The 19,459-nt window shown below is 50.4% G+C and overlaps 1 protein-coding gene across 7 annotated transcripts in view; it reads left to right on the top strand.

The window, feature by feature from the left end:
- CCDC24 (coiled-coil domain containing 24) overlaps positions 1-19,459 on the top strand; it is a 219,511-nt gene that overhangs the window by 57,141 nt on the left and 142,911 nt on the right. For all 7 annotated transcript variants that reach the window (XM_085603114.1, XM_085603111.1, XM_085603113.1 and 4 more), the window contains 2 exons: positions 17,136-17,314; positions 19,012-19,191. In XM_085603114.1, coding sequence (XP_085459240.1) covers positions 17,136-17,314; positions 19,012-19,191 — 359 coding nt within the window. The remainder of the gene's footprint in view (positions 1-17,135; positions 17,315-19,011; positions 19,192-19,459) is intronic.

Raw genomic sequence — 19,459 nt, 5'->3', positions numbered from 1 at the left:
GTTCACTCCTGGGGTAGGTACCTGGGGTGTAAAACGCATTAAGCATACATCAATAAAAAAGGGGCTTGGCTTGGCCGTGCAGCAAGATGGCCGCTTGCTGGGAAGGCTCTGCCGGACGGGCTCATTATCCTTCATGCATCCTTTGATATCTGGGCAATCACGCTTCAATACCCCGTGGGCTACTTTCAGCTAACCTTGAGAGGTGCGGTGTGCTGTGCATTGCTGCCGGGGGCCGATCTGTGCGGCTGGCGTGGCCAGTGGGGTGTTGGTGCGGTGGGCTGCGTGTGACTAGTCCGGTTGCGGTAGCGGACGGGGCTCCCACTTCCTGCCGGCCACTACGACGGTCCGAGATTGCTGCAGAAGTGACAGCAATGCCCCTCGAGCACAAAGGACTCCATTGGGCTACAACGGGAGGAGAGGCTGAGGGCGCTGCACACGGCCTCTCTTTCCCCGCCGCCTGGGCCTCGGGCTGCAAGCGGAGGAGAGGCTGAGGGCGCTGCGCACGACCTCTCTTTCCCCGCCGCCTGGGCCTCGGGCTGCGAGCAGAGCAGAGGCTGAGGGCGCTGCGCACGGCCTCTTTCCCCACCGCCAGGGCTTCGGGCTGCGAGCGGAGGAGAGGCTGAAGGCGCTGTGCACGGCGTCTCTTTCCCCGCCGCCTGGGCCTTGGGCTGCGAGCGGAGGAGAGGCTGAGGGCGCTGCGCACGGCCTCTCTTTCCCCACCGCCTAGGCCTCGGGCTGCGAGCGGAGGAGAGGCTGAGGGCGCTGCGCATGGCCTCTCTTCCCCGCCGCCTGGGCCTGCCCCAGATTTGCGGTACACCTGCCCAGGGCATGCAGTGGCTGTTGGCACTGCCTGTTGGCCAGCGGACCCTTGAAGCTGACGTTCGCACCCAGACCCGGGGACGACGGAATCTGCCCATGGGCTGAGGCTGCGGCCTATCAGACCGTTGCGGCTTGCCGGGGCCTGGTGGGCCGCTGGTGGCTGCTGCTCGAGGTGGGTGTGCGGCTATAGTTGCGGCCTGTGCCGCGCTGTACACCGCAGTGGGGGCCGCCTCGCCCTACTGCTGCCTGCTGCTAACTCCTCTGCTGAGGGCTTGCTGTGGATGTGAGGCGGCGAGTTGCGGGGCCACTTCCTGCCCTCCAGGGTCTGAAGCCTGAGGTTGCGGAGAATGGCGCCAAGGCTGAGGAGTGCAGCCGAGCAGTGAACCGAGACCAAGCTTCCACTGATGGAGCAGCTGAGGAGATGGACACCTAGCTGTGACCGGACAATCACTCTGTCAGTAGGCCTTTGGCTCTTGGGTTGCGGCTGGCTTGGGGGCCGTGCGGGCCCTCCTAGCACCGAGATGCTGTCTTCTGACCCTGCCTTGATTGCGGGGGGAGCCCAGGGCCTGCGGGTTGAGTCGGCGGCCCTCTAGAACTAGTGCTGCTGTTTGGGGCAGCGTAGACCGGCGCTTCCGCAGGTTTGGGGCGACGTGGGACGCTGGGGACCCAGGCAACTTGGTCTCCCAGTTGTGCTGGGTCTGCGGTGCGCCCGTGATGCACTCCCTTGCGAGGCTTAGGGTGTCGGACCTCCCTTCCCTTGGGCCCTGTTGCCGGACTGAGTCTGAGATCGCCTGAGGCAGCCCCTTTGTAGTACATCTCCTTGCCGTGAACCCATACTGTTGTACAGCCTGGCCACCCTGCCACCCATGCAGGGCAGTTCGCCGACGACCCATGCCCCCACAGGGAGATCTCCCATGGATTGACAAGTTTGTCTTCTTTCTTGGTTTGTCCAGGAAGGGGTGGGTAGGGCTAACACAACCTAATTGGGGGGTTGGTGTGGGAGGAGGGGAGGGTTGGGTGGTTGGGGATGGGAACAGTACGTCAGAAGTTTAGTATATTCATTTTGATATGCATGAGAAGCAATAGAGCGCACAACTCTGACGATGTCCCATTTTTTGAATGGCAGCTTACATCCAACTGCAAACACACAGCTTACAGCACACTCCCAGCACGCAAGACGCACTACTGACTGTAACCGATGACGGCGATCCAGTTCCTGACCTGGAACATACATGGTGTCAATAATCAAAGAAAGGAGATTTAGTCCACGCCTATTTAATTAGGCAAAAGTTTGCTATTTGCTTTTTGCAAGAAACGCACCTTAGGAGCAGTACTGACCGCAACCTACCCCATTCTACATCACCGGTACTGGGGGGAGACACACTCCGCGGCGTACTCTAACTACACGCGTGGTACCGCAATCCTGATCAGACGCAATGTGGGCTGGACTACCACCAACTGTGTCACTGATCCAGAGGGCCGTTATGTCCTATTGAGAGGCACACTACACACAACTCCACTGACACTAGTCACCGTCTATGGCCCCAATGTCGATGACACTATCTCTTTTTAAACTATCTGGTCCAAGATCACACTATTGGGTGCAGAGACGGTGATGTGGGCTTGGGATTTCAACACTGTTCTGCAGGATTCTCTTGACAGGGTGGGAAGTTCCCATCAATTGCATCTCAAAGCTACTGATGCTCTCACTACTATATCCCAAGGATGCAGGCTAACAGATATATGGCGTGCCTGGCACCCAGAGGTCAGGGAGGGGACCTGCATAACCGCATGCCACAATGCATGGTCCCGCCTAGACTTTTGGTTGGTGTCCAGCGATATTGCGTCCTGGTCCACGAACATCACACATATGCCACGCACCCTCTCAGATCATGCCCCTGTCCTGCTTAGCTGGACCATACCGATGTCTATGCAACGCGCTTTCAGTTGGCGCCTGCCTCCGCATGCGTTAAATGAATCAGCATTTTGTGTGGAGGTGCGTACGGAGATCTTACACTACTTTGCCACTAATGAGAAATCGGTTGATTTCCCCCTCCACATTGCGGGAAGCCTTCAAGGCCGTTATAAGAGGGACCTGTATTGCCAAACAATCTGTACTAAAGTGCATCAGGTCCACCCTGGAAAGGATAGAGAAAGAGATTCAGCAGAGGGAACTTCTATATTTTCAGAGCGGAGTGCCTATTCACTTGGCAACGATATGCAAGAAAATCTCTGAATATGACACAGAACCAGTTCGCGAGATGCACTTACTGGGGAAGAACTTTCATGTGCGTAGATATGGGGAGGGAGACCACCCCGGCCGAGCCCTGGCTAACACACTTCGGCAACCTCGCACCTTGTCTTATGTCACTGAACTACTTGACAATGATTCTATCCCTGTCCGCGGGAAGACTGACATGCTGGTAAGATCAAAAGAATTCTATGCATCCCTTTACAATGCTACACAGGGCAGCCCGAACCCGGAGTTGCAGGCTTATCTAGAATCCATCGACCTAGTGTGGCTGAGCAATGCTCTCCGTGAATACCTAGATATGCCCTTCACGGTGGAAGATATTCTGCAGGTCATAAACAGTCTACATGGGGATAAAGCCCCTGGTCTGGACGGACTTTCGGCTTCCTTCTATAAGGTGTATGCTGACGTGCTTGCCCCTTACCTCTTGGCGGTATATCAGGAGTCACTTGAAAGAGGCCACCTTCGCCAGCAATGCGAGAGGCCGTGATTATCACAATCTTAAAAGCAGACAAACCAGCTAATAAATGCGATTCCTATCGCGCACTCTCCCTCATTAATATTGATGTTAAAATACTAGCTAAACGAGTTGCCAATAGACTGAAACCCTTACTCCTGATTATTGCCAGACCGGACCAATCCGGTTTTATTCCGGGGAGATCCACCGCGCATAATTCACGTACCTTTTTTTCCATCCTCCATCAGTTGAACCTGGATCTGCCGGCCCTCTCTGCCTTCCTGGATGCCACAAAAGCATTTGATTCCCTCGAATGGCTGTATCTTTTCGCGATATTGTCTAGAATAGGCATTGGCACCACCTTTCTTAAGCTCATTAACCTGCTTTACACCCACCCTACTGCTAGACTCCGGGTCAACGACCTGGGATCAGACTTGTTCCCTATACTGCGAGGCATGAGACGGGGTGCCCCCTATCGTGCCTGTTATTTGCAATAGCGATGGAGCCTCTTGCTGCCAGGATTCGTCAGCACCATACCGCTAGGGGATTAGGCCTCTCGAACAGAGGGTTGATCATATCCATGTATGCCGATGATACTACGCCATACATACGCGACCCTGCATTGAACCTCAATCCTGTGCTATGGGAGATCCTCCTGTTTGGTGGCATGTCGGGCATATAGGTCAACTGGACCAAACCAACGCTTTTACTGCTGACGCCGGCCCCAATTGTGCTTGATGTGGACTTCCCCTTGACCTGGGCTGAAGGGGCAGTGAAATATTTAGGGATATGGCTCAGCAGAGAGGTACAGGAGATGTGGTGAATGAATTATGGCAGGCTAATTACCTGGCTGGTAAAAGTAAAATAGCCCTATGGGCCAACATACCGCTTTCGTTGGCTGGCAGAATTGCCATAGCAAAAATGATAATTCTACCTAAATTCCTGTATCTTTTTGTCAGCATTCCACTTCCTCTAACACAGGCCTTCTTTAAGCAACTACGGTCCCTTCTTTTGACGCACGTCTGGGCGGGTTAACAACCACATATCAGATGGGAGGTGCTGACACTGCCTCTCGAGCAGGGTGGACTGGGAGCGCCGGACCTGGAGCTTTATGCTTTGAGTGCAGAGGCTCAATACCTCCATTACTGGGCTCATCCTATCCCATTCCAGCCTCACGTGGCTATTAAAAAAGATGTTGTCTTTTCTGACGCATTGCCAGCTGCCGCCTACTACACCTACAAAAGACCTAACGAAGAGATAAATACTGTGGAGACCCTGCTTTGGGTATGGGAAGGTCTCAGACTGTGTGCAAGAGCTCCCTTACTGTATGCACCATCGATGCCACTGGTGCATCACCCAAACTCTTTCCCCCCCTCCCCCCCACATGACACCGGCTCTATCTAGTGCGCACTTTGGATGCGGCTTACCTCTTTTTTCGACCTCTATCAAGAGAAAATGGTTTTAGCTCTGCCACTGGACGCCGTCGGCACCCAGATACCCGCTTTGGAACTCCTTCTATATTACTATCTCCAGGCAAACTGCAGACAGGCTCATGCCACTTTCCCCTCTGCACCGCCTACGCTACCTGCGCTAGAAATTATATTAGCAAACCCTTCCCCCAAGCAACTGATAACACGCATTTACAACGCTACACAAAAAACCTCACCGATCGTTACACCCAATGCGCTGGATCAGTGGTGCGCTGACCTGGCCCCCGTACCCACAGAGGCTCAATAGGCCTTCTGCTGTCCACAACTACAATACCTCTCTCCTAATTACAAACTAAGACTGATTCATTGTAAGTATCTTCACTGACTTTACCGCACGCCATTGCAACTGTTCAAAATGGGTCTGAGACCTGATGCCAAATGTTGGAGATGCGCCTACACACAGACCTCCTTCCTCCACCTTGCGTGGTCCTGCCCACCCATTTTGCGTTTCTGGGACAAAGTATTTAACATCATTTATGAGGTAACTGGGAACCGGCTGGACCTCTCCCCGCTGCTAGCCTTATTAGGTTACGTGCCAGAAGCCCCTCCGGGCACAAATCGTCTGTCGGCAATGATGCTCCTCTTAGCCAAGCGTTGAATGGCGATGCACTGAGGCTCACTCCGGACACCCACAGTTGACGCTTGGATTCACGACATTACATACTTCCAGGAAATGCTATTGGCATAATGGGATCTCATGCCCATGGCGTTGAGACCCAAAGACATATGGGCCCCATTTGTGACATGGGCTAACACGTGCACTGAGAGGGTGGCCCCTGAATTCTCCCAAGATACGAGGACATCACTTCCGGACGCTGAGACGCTTGCCCCTAACATTCAAACACATTCCTATGGTTAGTGAAGAGGTTGTTATATGACCACTATACACATTACACACATGTGGCTGTGAACAGACTATGATGTGGCCCGCTTGGAGTGAACGTTGTGCACGCCTTTCTATGTAATCACTACTAACTGTTTGCTGTCATGTTTTTTAAGTGTATGCTGCTGTGTACTATTTGACTCTAGAAATGTTTGAGCTGTTGTGTATCATTGCCCATCGGGCACGCAGTCATTAAGTCTGCCCATCATCATTTTCCTTCTCTGCCATGGTTGTTGATTGCTCTTTATTGCTGTATACCGCTCTCAGCTGTAAAATCAATAACCAAAGTATAAAAAAAAACATACGTAAATAAAACCAATAAGAAAACATATAAAATGGACAATAATTGCATCGAGTTGCACATACATAAAACATGTATCAAATGCCAAACAATGTGCCAACTAGAAAAAAGTCTTTCTTCAGTCTTCTAGTTGTTTGAAACAGATGTGGCTGTGTTCTTTGCTTCTTACACAGTCCATATAGGAGATAGTCTGTGGAAGGTACACACGTGAGGGGCAGTTTTACCCTCTGTATACTTGGTGCGTATCAGAAGATGTCTTTCAAACAAGATCAAGGTTTGGATAGACGACTCCTATTGACAATGTCGACGCGTTTTGGCCTTGAAACTGATGGCCTCTTCAGGACGAATGAATAACGAAGTACTGTCAGTCCCTTATTGAAGGTGGAGGGAACCTCCAGGTGCCCCTGAGGGGGTCAAGGGAGAAAAGGACCTGGGACACGGGTCATGTGGATCCCGGGCTTTCAGACCATGAATGGTAGGATCCGGGAAGTAGGAGGAAACGATTCCCATGATCAGCTGTAGTTAGGTACCTAAACAAGAGTTGCGTGACTTTCGTGTCTCGAGGATCAGGAGGCTCTGGGCCAGTCAAGTCGGACTCAGCATGGAGGTTCCCTATACATTTTGTTGTCATTTGGTACTTTGACCAGTGCAGTTTTTCTGGATAGACCCAGTGCTTAATTTGAGCTAGTGGTTTCCGGTGGCTGGCATTTAATTGTCAACACCGGCACTTATTGCTGCCTGCCACATGGTGGTGCTGTTTGTCTAATTTAGAGATAACACAACAACAGTCGTTTAATATTTCAATGTACATTAGAAATGACTAATACATGCAACACAAGTCACTCATTTGTTTGGATGATCTGAACTGTCACACTTCTCGGAGTGTGATGATTAGTAGTTGTGTCAGCACTGTCGATGGCAGTGCTAGCAGGGGCAGTGTTTGGTGCCAGCTGCAATAGTCTCCTGACAAGGGCCTAGGCATTTGTTTTTGTTTTTTACAAATTAAGCACGATACAGACATTTCTGAAAATCTGTCCTTCTCTTGTGTACGAGTTAATTAGTCTTCAAAATGAGCTGGCTGCTTGTTCACTAAGGTCTCTGTCAATCTGGCATAGAGAGGTAGAAACAAGACTGGGCAGTAACTTGAGAGGTTTAGGGTCTAGAGATGGTTTTGTTAGCAGTGGCGTGACAATAGCAGTGTTCCACTTTTTGGGATCCACTCCAGAGGGAAAGCAGGAGTTCCAGAGTATTGTCGGGGACGGGACAACAATCTCCGAGACCTTCTCCAGTTGTTGGATGGGAAAAACATCCACTGGGGAGGTCATTGCTATGAAAGTGTTATATATTTCTTCAGTGGTCGCAAGAGTAAACAAAGCCCAGAAAGCGATGAGAGATATCTTTACATCAGAGGGTAGTCCATCAGAGTTTTGGGGGAATGTCTTCACAAGCTTAGTGATTTTATTGTGGAAATATCCTATATTCTGTCACAGCTCTTGAGAAGGACTGGTTGTGTAATCCTCTATCGGGCATGCCATGCTTTTATACAGCTTAAACTCCAAAATCCTTTCCTGCGCATACTCTGCTTTAGTAGTTTTAATTACTAGATAGACTTGAAGTTTGATTTTATATAGTGATTTGTCCATTGCTAGATATTTTTTCCTCCATTTTCTTTTCTGCACTTTACAATAATGTGCCATGACTTTCAATTTTGAATCAAACCGTGGTGTAAAAGGATGTTTTTTGTTTTTTTAATGTTTTTGAGGGGAATCATTGTATAGAGGGAATTTGAGACCCATGAGTCCATTCCCTTTGAATTTGAAACGGTCAATCCTGTTTACATTAGAACGTGATCTATCCGCAATGGAAGGTTAGCCTTTAAAAGGGTGTTCTGTGACCTATACAGGAATGCCTCTAGAGTTCCACCCTGCTTTACGGGAAGACGTATGTTTTCATACCATTTGGGTCTGAGGGGTGTAGCCACCAGGTTTTCTGTAATAGTGTGTCACTTTCATTGACATTATTTTTAACTCTGGGTCATGAAGAACTTCTTAACAAGACCCTATATATTCTGAGATACTATTTTTTACATTATAGAGTTAATTAAGATCCAACTAGGATTGGACTGCTGGTGCTAATCTGTTTTTATTTTTGATCTAGGCATGCTGCTGGTGGTGAATTGTATGGATATTCTGGCAGGCCATCCTAGTTTCTTGTATTTAGAACTGGCATTTGTTGCCTCCATTCTCCGGATGGGCCATATTTGTCTCTGAATAGTGTTAATTGGAATTCGATCTTTACAAGTCGTCGGTTGTTTTCTACAAGTTGCAGATACTCTGGACTTCCACAGGATTTGTATTTTACCAGATCTCTTTTACCGGTCACTCGTTCTATTTTCTGCATAGGATGTCCTAAATTGTATTCTCGACTCCAGGTCAGATCGGCTTTCCATGTGAGGACAACTATTTGATTTGTTTCTTCTGTCATAGCACCGTGTGATTTCATGAGCCTACTTTTGATGGAGAGTGGTACCTCTTTATTACCAACAGCATGGCTGGTTATGCTAGTCACAAGACAAATCTCCGTCCCTCTGAAGGAAAAACCACTGTGCTTCTTTTCTGAATAGCATTTTTGTAATAGTATCTCGACCATATGCCTTTCTTTCAGGTTTGTTTCCTGTTTTCTTTTTTTGCATAAACGTCCCAGCAATCAGTTGTTTCTGAACCTGCTCCTGTAAACAGTAGAACACCTTATTTGTTTGTGGGGGACCAGTGGCTCTAGGTAAGATGTTACTGCACAATTTGTAATTAGGAAGTTTCTGCTATTGTAGAATTTCTTTAGTTCCATTTGTTCATCTAAGGATACTTCCACTTCATCCTCTTTTATAAGTGGTGACTATCGGATCTATGGGTATTCATCTCCCTGACCACCAGTCGACCTCCCTAAGGGACTCTAAGATAAGAAAGTTGTCTCCTTCCATAAGTTTGCCACTGATGGATGCTGTTACTCTAGGCTTTGGTTGGGTGGCCCCTACCCTCTCGCTAGTTTGGTTAGTGGCTTCTAGACTGCTGAGGGGTTTGAGGCCTCCTTGAGGTAGGAAGAGCCATTTCTTGACATATGAAGTTCACCGTATTGGAGGAGTGTGGATTCCTTATTGGTACAGTTTGTTGACGGTATCCGTCTCTTCCAGGCTATAGTTGAATGTTCAACTTTCCAAATCCTGCTTGTCGTTTCACAAACTTGTTCGAAGACATATATTGGATCATGGATGAATAAGAGGGTGGCCATTTCTGGCTAACTTTGGCTGCTTCTCATCTGAGATAGTTTTCTTCCATTGACCGATGCCAGACCAGGAATGTGATGTTCTTGATTTTCTCCTTCTCCAAGGGCAGGCTGGAGAGACTATCAGTGGTTTTCCTGCAATTCCTGTAACATGTTTGCAAAAGGAGGCCATTTCCGCTCATCATGTGGTACTGAAATTTTAGGAGCCAGGTTTTGCTTGGTCTGCTACCCATTATATGTATTTTTTGGCTTTTTTCTTTATCTCCTATATCAACGTTTAGTTGGTAATCCACGTTTATTCATCCCCAATAGTGTTGCAACATTATGGAGCTCCAAGCAGTACCTCAGACAGTGTGCCCTCAATCAGTGGAAATGGAAGGATCCCAGAGTTCGCATCTGTATAGGATGATGATTTGACTGGAGATTCTGCCTCTGCGGTGAACATAATATTGTGCTGTTTATTCTCACTTTAGAGGTCCGTGATGATCATGCGATAAACATTAATGAACCTGTGAAGCCATGATGGAGGCTTTCTTTAGCTTTTCTTGCTGTTATTGCTTCGTCGCTTAGCTGACAGGAGAGCGGACGACTGAGAGAGAGGTCAGCTTGCTTCCTCCACTACAGTCTCTTCTTTCGATTACGGACATAGTTTTTGCAACTTGCCTCAGTGATATTCCCACTACTTCCCCCATACTCTTTGGAAAGTCCCATCTATCATGAGTGGGGCACTATCTGCTTTCTCAAGGGTAAAAAAAGAGGTATGTTCGCCACCCCCCACAGCTGATTTCAGACCTCTCTATTGGAGTGTCGTGAGCAAAGCCACTGAAGGAGTTTCTGGTGCTATTTGCCTGGGAAGCCCGTCTCGGGTCTATCGAATGGTTTGCAAAATGAAGCAATAGAACTTCTCCCAGATGGAGGTCTCTACTAATCAATCTCATTTCTCTGATACCCAAAGAGTTTGTCAGTCCTCCTATGGCCACCCCCTTTCCTAACTGGAGGAATGAAGACAAGACACCCGCCTTTGTGCTTGCCTATGTCCACCACCGACATATCCTGAGATTCGGCCCTAAGGGCACACCGCTCCGCTCAGGCGATTGTGGACCAGACCATTTCAACCACTCTAGTGATCCCAGCCTTGTCTGATATGGGTTCTCCTCCTTCAGGGGACATTTGTGGGCTCTAGACCTTCCACTCTTTATGGTACCCATCGATCTCGCTTGTGACATTGTGGAAGTACACTATTGTAGCAAGGGAAACAATTGATTCCCTCGATAAACTATGGGTTTTCAGAAGGTCCCTGTGAAGCCAGTATTGCCAGTACTGCTGTTGTATGTCCTATTGCACAGTGCAAGTGATGTTGTCTTCTCCAATTATTTCACCGTTTGAGCCATGGACTGCAAATTCCAGACTTGAAGCATTTTGCCCTAACTTTAGACTCCCTGATTTATGCTTGTGGTACTTGAACCGGTTGCGGGGGGCTGAAGGGGGAAGCAACTCTAAGATGAGCCTGAGGGAATTGAGGCCAAACAAACATCTCGGTCCGCTCTCTGTCCATACTTGTTTTTTTCCCCACTTGCTGATCTCTCCAGGACAATTGTAATCAATTAGAACGACAAGGATAGAAATCAGGCTGACAGCCTTGCCGCACTTTCACACTGATGCGCTGCCGTCTTTTCACCAAAGCCACAAGCTACTAAAGGCCTATGTGCCCACTTGCCCACTCCCCTGTATCGACGCTGGTATCGAGGTCTACCTTGACCTGCAACCAGTTGCAGCTTTTGGCAGTTACCTGGCTGTCCTTCCTCCTGCTGCTCCAAGGATCTTGGATCTTCCAGCAGGGACCTTGGATACCTGTTGGTAACTGACCAGCAGCATTGGCTATCAGAGCATTTGTCTGCAAGGGTTCTAGTCGATGAATCTGGAGGGTCTTCTGGACACAGGTGGATTCCTTCTCGCATGACAAGAAACTGGAAGCTCCTAAAGTCCGAGCTGAGGGTGAGTAACAACCCACAGTAGGCAGGAGGGAGCAAGCGGCACTATGATCGGAGTAAAGTTCTGAGCATCAAATTCCGAGTTCTCATGCTTGAGCTTGCACTTGTGATTGCTTCCATTTTCGTGCCTTTATAATACATCTTTCTAGATGAATTTTTCCTGACGGACTGTGTTTTCTGCTTAAAATGAATTGGCTGACTGACTTTAAACTGCACACTTTCTCATACTTTGCTTGGTATGTTGATTTTTTTTTTTGTCCCCATACAGGGACCACCGGTGCATCCAATCATCTTGTTACCTCTGGATCACTGGTTCAGTATCGTACTCCATTTACTGACATACTTGCCATTATTGCCAGTACTGTTCTCACACTTTTTAGACATCACTCTTACAGCAGTAGCTTACTCAAGATCTTAAGAAAGCCACAACACTCTCTCGGTCTCACGCTGAAACAAGTCGATCTAAGCTGAGTATGATTCGGTCTAATGGTACCTGTCGTACATCTTTTTTTTTTTTGCGGTTTTTAATCCTAGCACAAGGAAGCCAGAATAAAAGGATGTGGTAAACCTTGTAGTTGGTTTTAATTCACTTCACTATTAGCGCTGCACTCCGCACAACACCTTGTTAGCTTACATCGGGTCTTAGTGATAACCCCTCTGACAAACAAAAACATCCCTGAGCTCCTACCTCACAGCGAGGGGGTTGTAGGCTAGGCTTCATGGTGCGAGGAGGATTCCCCATGATGAACCATGCCACCTCTGGTGGGTGAGGGAAACCCTCCTTTAGAAGGACGCCTTCTTCTTAGTCAGCCTCTTTTGCCTTTTTCTTTCTTTGGACAGCACCAAGGACTTTCGTGTGTTTTATGTTTTTTTTACCATTCATTCTCAACTAGATAATTACTTACTCCTTGTTATTGTTTGCAAAAATATTTTCATGTTGAACAGCGTTTCCATTTTTTTTTTTTTTTTTTTTTTTTTTTTTGAAAAACCTTTATTGACATTTCAACCAATAACAAGTATGGGCCTACAACCCCCGGGGCCGGCCGCTAAGCAGTCAGAGTAACAGAAATCAACATTTATCACAGGCAGCACCTCGGGGAGCAGAATCTCCATGCTAGTATACTCTCGGCCACTGAACAGCCCAAGTAGGAGACCAGGATACAAAAGGTTTTCATTTTATAATAAGGGAGGATGGAAGGATCAGGTGCCAAACAGTTTCCCAGCAGCAAGAAATGGCAGGCAGAATAATAAACGTCAACAGTAAACAGCAATTTATCTAGTCAATGGCGCTGAAACAGGAAGTTCAGGATGTGGAGGAATATCACGGCCATTTGCGCCTGCAGTCCCCTGCCCTAAAACCCAGAAAACACCACGGAAATTGTGGCACACATGAAAACGCAGCGATTAACAACGAAGGAGTTCTACCATGCTGATCCCAGAAAAAAGACAAAGAAGAATAAGAGAAGAAAAAGGAGGCCATGGAAAAAAAGGGTTAAAGACTAAAGGATCCCCTCCCCCAACACCCCACCCTGCACCTCTGCAGATGAGTACGGCCCCCCCCCCCCCAGCAGTGTGCCTGTCGCCCCGAAACCAGACCCGAAATATAGAAGAAACAGGGAAAGAGGAGTAAGAAAAGAAACCCCACCAGACGGGGGGGTAGAGAGAATATTAATAAACTGGAGGAGGGCCTTCAAAACATGCCCCCAGCTTCTCCCTCCCGCACAATATGTTTTCCCCCAAAGCAAACAATAAGCAACCCAGAATCGACCATGTCAAAGAAGAATGGGGAGCATTATGCGCCTATTACCCTGACAGTTATGCCGTGAGAGCACGCAACCCCTGAGCCCGCCCGCCTATTAGATGACCACCTCTGAAGGATCAGCCTTATCCTTGGCCACTCTTTACGAATCTACCCATGCATACCCATCGACCCAGTGCCATGTCCAATGTTACAAAGAAGGGGAGCGTCCAAAAAAGAACAGGAAGCGACACACACAGGTAGGGTGGAAGTCTCTGAATACCAACACAGTCAGCAGTATGGAGAGTCGTCTTTCCCAGTGCTGCCCCAGGATCTGCACTGCACACAAGGTCCAAGAAGGCGAAATCAGCCAGAGCAGGCGACCGTTGCTTGAGTATTGCCTGGGTCGCCGGAGGCCGCGTACGGGACAAGGCCACCACCCCCCGCTCAGGTCCAAGACCTCCGGAACAGACCAGACCCACAGCCAGCCGATCACACGTTAGTATACTGTCCGGAGTTTCCAGCTGGTCACTATCCACAGGGGCGGCCACGACACTGTCCTCCTGTGTGCAGTGTAGGAAGTCCCCGTACACCTGAGGACAGGCAGGCAGCAACTGTTCCGACGCTGATGCCACCCCATCAAGCTTACTCCCCAATACCCAGGCGCCGTGAACCAAGGTGGAATGAAGGGCACCGAGAGCCTCGAGAAGATCACCATACCCCAGCACAGCTCTCGACGCTCGCTCCGCTACGCTCCTCATAGTCGCACACTTCCAATCGTGCTGCGACCCAGTGTACAGGATGGTAGACTTCGTCCTGTCAAGATGGCCGCCGGGTAGGTCCAACCCAGATTGGGACCAGGACTCGGGGACAAGCACCTCAGGTTCCACGTCACTGGAATCAGGGTTTCGGGGGCAGGCAAAAAATATATCCGGTGTGTGGTCACGGGCAACAGTCATCCCCACCATGGACCTGCGCCCGCGAAAATCCGGGAGCAGGCCGCAAGAATCAGGGCGAGTTACGGGCGGCGGCCGGGCAGCTCACCGGCGAAGGCTGAGGCAATCACCGGGGAATCTTGGATTAGCCACCTCGGGCATGCACTCGTTCCGCTACGCTTAGTGGTAGGAACGACCACGGCGAAATGTAGGCCGATATTCGCACCGCTCCGGTTAGTCCGACTCCACCCAGTCACCAAAGGCCGCTGTTGTTGAACTGCCGCCCGGCCATGTTATCCACTCGAGGTCCCGGTTCCAGGGTTGCACAGGCCGCAAATTTCAAATGGACATTTCTCCGGCGATACCGCCGCCAGAAACTTCGGAGTCACACGATCGGTCGCCGCTCTCATTCACCAACACGGGCATATAGCGCAGGCTAAGGATCTCTTGCAGGATATCTGTGCGGGATGCGGAGGTTCACGGAGCCGGGAGCCTACGCTGCCGTCCCGGTCGCCATCTTGGCTCCTCCCCCCCAGCGTTTCCATTATTAGAAGGCTTTATACAAATGGCGCTGTTCTGTTTCTTTGGTGATTTCTACGCATTGCAGCTGGGACACTGATGATAGCATGTAATCCCATCCTCTGCCTCCAATAAAATCTTAATTTTTCAAAAACTGTAATGCTGCAAAATCTCTAATTTGTTGCAATCCTGAAAGTTTATTTCCTTTTTTTCATTCATCGACCCCTATTTTGGCGCACAAGCGATGGGAACTTGAGATGCATCTGGGGCTGCATTCATGGCGGTGACCTGTAGAGGGCAGAAGTAAACAGTTTGACCTAACTCTGGTGCACCCAATCATATGAGTTTATTTCATAGCTTCCTAATGTATCAACATTTGGTAGCTCTTGGAAGCTGTTAGACCTGTCAGCCCTTTGGGTGGTCCCTCCTCATCATTATTTATTTTGTCCCACTTTTGCCTCAAACCCTGTTTGAATTTTTCCTTTTTGGGAACCACCAGACTTTTTCGTGTTGCTGCAGATTCAGGGAGCCATTTTACCTACCCCTGAAACTTCTGTCTGAGGGCCTGGAGCACAAAATGGTGGCCACCTGTGACATCACCAGCATCCACTGGAACCTGCTAGCACCTTCCAGAACATTCCAGAACCCTGTGACAGTTGGAGGCGGTTTAGAATGTTGGGAAGCTAAGAGAGAGAGTTGACAGTTGGAGCTGGCAGTTGGCACCTGACTGGTGAGGAGTGAGCAGCAAAAACGTGAAGGAGGAAGGAGTGAAGCAGCAGGGGTGGAAACTTGTGCCTGGAGTGGGGTCCATAAACCCACCCTTGATACTAGTCCCTACTGACGGAGCCCAGCCTAGAGCCCTGTGTGGGAAGAAGTCAGAAAAACCATCCTGAGGACCTGGACAGCAGGAACAGGCCTTAGAGACAAGAGAACAGCAAGATCCTGACCTGGAAGCTGGTTTCCCTGAAGTCCGACGTCGAGTAGCCTAAGACCTGGAGCCCGAGGTGGAGAAGCGGCGCTGACTGGAAAAGCAGACGTCGTACCCGGAGCCGCCAGAGGTCGAGAGAGGGCGCCGTCAGAGGTCGTGAGGAATACCAGAGGTCGAGGAGGAAGTCACCCGAGGTCGAGTGAGCGGCGTCATCGGAGGAGTGAAGTCCGCCCTCCGGAGTCGTCGGAGACCGAGGTGAAGGGTAACGGAGGTCGGGAGTGAGGATCGCACTCCGGAGTCGCCGGAACCTGTGAGAATCGTGCCGGAGGTCGGGAGTGGAGGTCGCACTCCGGAGTCGCCGGAAACCTGTGAGGAGCACCGGAGGTCGGGAGTGAGGATCGCACTCCGGAGCCGCCGGAAGTCGACATCGAGGCAAGGCCGGCCGACGTCATCGAAGCCGAGGTCGCCATCGGACCGGAGCCGCCCGAAGTCGACATCGAGTAAGACTGCCCGACGCCATCGAATCGGAGGTCGAGATCGAACCGAGGCCGCTGACATCGAGACCGGAACCGCCTGCCGGCGTCGTCAAAGAACTGACATTGTGCCGAGGCCGCCGACATCGAACTGGAACCGCCTCACGGCATCGACCCGACTCCAGCGGCGTCGGAGCATCAGAAAAAGGGCAGTAAGTGGAGTAGAGGGCGCCTAAGGCCCTGTGGAGACCTGAGAGACTGCTCTAAGGGGCTAGGGAGGTGCTGGAACCAACCTGACTGTGCCAGGGGTGAACTGGGACTAATCTAGAGAAGTTGTGTGGAGATAGAGAGCCAGGTCTCTGGTTTTTCCCCCCTTTATCTACCTCAGTTTAGGCCTCAGCCTTGACCAAGCCAGGGAGTAGACACCCTCAAGCCTTCCACCTCCCCACAAGCTGTGCCTGGGCCAAATCAGCCCTTAGGAATTCAAAAGTGATCTGAATCCATGAGTGTCACTGTCAGCTTTTAAGTATTTATTAGGGGCACTGTATTTATTGTATTTAACCTATTTATTGTTCCACTGTATTTATTGGTCCACAGTATTTATTGATGCACAATATTTATTGGTTACAGTATTTATTGCCTCAGAATATTTAATTGCCTGTCTGTATTGCACTTTTATTTATGCCTTCAGTATTTATGATCACCCCTATTTATTGAATCATTAAGCCAGTATTTATTTGTCCTGCACTTTCTAAAAAGTTTGTATATTGTGATTGTTATTTATTTTCTCCAATCAGCAACTAAGAGAAAAAGCAGATAAAGAAAGTTAGTTTCATAATTTTTACGGTGTAGAGTCGTTTTTGGAACGGATGCACGCATGGTTATTGTTTGGGTATGTTGTATGCTTAGCACGGAGCCTGATTCCTGACCACTCGAGCCAAGCTACCACAGTGTGTCCGGGAGACCACCACCACCCCTTCTAGTGTGGGAGTGGTTTTCCAACAGAAGCCATCTGACCCTAGTATTAAGAATTGTATAAAACTGGACTCACATTAAAATTTTTATTTTCAGGTGGAGACCCTCCTAGAGCTGTGGAGGGAAGTGCGCTCCACTGGATTCTCTCCAATCCAGCGCCTTCCAGTCAGCAGCTGTCCTGTCCTGGCTGACCCGCCGGCCATCAAAGACATGGTGAGGCAGGAGATCCGCATGCTTTTGTTCAGCATACGGCAGAAGGCACGCAAGGAAGGCAGGTATGAGTGGCCCTTCTGTGATGCCCTCTCATGTTTCCTTCAATACCAGCTTCTTGGTGGTGTTCTGCTTTCAGCTATGAGAAGTAAAACTTTTGATGTTTATCAACATACAGAGTGTTACGGGTGTCCCTGCGCAGCCCTGCACCATGTCGGGGGTCCCTGTGCATCCCTGCACCATGTCAGGGGTCCCTGCGCATCCCTGCACTATGTCAGGGGTCCCTGCGCATCCCTGAACCATGTCGGGGGTCCCTGCGCATCCCTGAACCATGTCGTGGGTCCCTGCGCAGCCCTGCTCCGTGTCTGGGTCCCTGCGCAGCCCTGCTCCGTGTCTGGGTCCCTGCACAGCCCTGCTCCGCGTCTAGGGTCCCTGCGCTGCCCTGCTACGCGTCTGGGGTCCCTGCGCTGCCCTGCTTCGCGTCTGGGGTCCTTGCGCTGCCCTGCTTCGCATCTGGGGTCCCTGCGCAGCCCTGCTTCACGTCTGGGGTCCCTGCGCAGCCCTGCTCCGCGTCTGAGGTCCCTGCTCAGCCCTGCTCCGCGTCTGGGGTTCCTGCGTCGCCCTGGGCCGCGCCAGGGAGTCCCTGCGCAGCTCTGCACCACGTCGGGGGGGGGGGGGGGGTCCCTGCGCAGCCCTGGGCCGCATCAGGGGTCCCTGCGCAGCCCTGGGCCGCGTCGGGATCCCTGCGCTGTGCCACGGGTCCCTGCTCTGCGCCGCATCGGGGGGGGTCTGTGCCGCATCGGGGGTCCCTGCTCTGTGCCGCGTCCCTACTCTGCGCCGCATCGAGGGGGGGGGGGGTCCCTGCTCTGTGCCGCATCGGGGGGGGGTCCCTGCTGGGCCCTGTGCCGCGCCGGGGGTCCCTGCGTGGGCCTTTCTGCATCGGGGGTCCCTGCGTGGGCCTGTTCCGCATTGGGGGGGGTCCTAGCATCACCCTGTGCCACGTCTGGAGTCCCTGCGTGGCCCTGTGCCACGTCTGGGGTCCCTGCACGGTCCTGTGCCAGGTCGGAGATCCAATCGTTGTCCTGTGCCTCCTCAGGGGTCACTGCCCTGTGTCACGTTGTGCTCCCTGGGCTGCCTTATCCCGCTTAGGGGTCCGTGCGGTGCTCTGTGCCGCATCATGGTCCCTGCGCTGCCCTGTTCCACCTTGGTGCCCCTGCACGATCTTGTGCTGCTTCGAGGTCCCTGGGATGCTCTCTGCTGCCTCGGGTTCCCAATGCTGCCCTCTACAGCCTTGAGGTCCTTGAGCTGCATGCTGCTGTCTCGAGGACCTGAGCTTTGCGTCATTATGACACCTTCTGTGGAATAGTCTTCCTGCCGACATGTGGTTTCCTCCTTCCTCAAGATCTTCCAATGTGCTCTCAAAAAACACCTAATAGAATAAGAAAACAAGGTGTAGCTGTACACTACCTCACATGAGCACACTGTCCATGGCATTCAGTACTACCTCACATGAGCACACTGTCCATGGCATTCAGTACTACCAGAGCATTCTCGTTTAAAGTGTATATGTTGAAGATGTGGACACAGACTGTAATGTCCTAGCCCCACACCTACATGATTGACTTATGTCCTGTGTTATAAACTAAGTACATCACTTCCGATCCATGTGCTAAACATAAAGAAATAAATACAGATCAACCAAGTGATATAAGAAAAAAAATGTAGATCTCTTTTTATAAAACATCTTGGGTTTCTTTTTCAGGGATGAAAACCAGGCTCTTGCCAAATACAGCTCTCATGTTGTAAGCTTTGTGATGGGTACAGGCCGTGCTGGCAGTGGAGTTAGCCGGCCCACCAGTACCCGAGGAAGAAATGGTGGACAAGAAATGCTCAACAGGCCTTGGATTGCAGGTCGCAGTAGTGTTTCTGGTGATGATGAGAGGTTAGTAAGAAGAAGAATTTGTGTCACTTTTTGACCAATCCCTGGTGTTCCACAAGTGCACTGGCCGGGGAGCTGCTCCCTGCGTAACCTCAAACGAAATGAGATTGAGCTGCTGTTTCTGTGTTATTTATGACTTTAGAGCAGCAGTATTTAAGTCCTGGTCTTTGGGTCCAGCGTGGGGCCGTGTTTGCTAAGGATCCTCTCTGTGGGAAAGAACGCGTCACATTAGTCCATGTAGAGCAGTTAAATTGTTCAATGGTGAACTGAG

Source organism: Triturus cristatus, chromosome 4_2 (genome assembly GCF_964204655.1).
Source record: "Triturus cristatus chromosome 4_2, aTriCri1.1, whole genome shotgun sequence".
Classification (NCBI taxonomy): Eukaryota; Metazoa; Chordata; class Amphibia; order Caudata; family Salamandridae; genus Triturus; species Triturus cristatus.
Note: the sequence above shows the minus strand (reverse complement) of the source record. Positions and strands in the feature narration are given on the sequence as shown.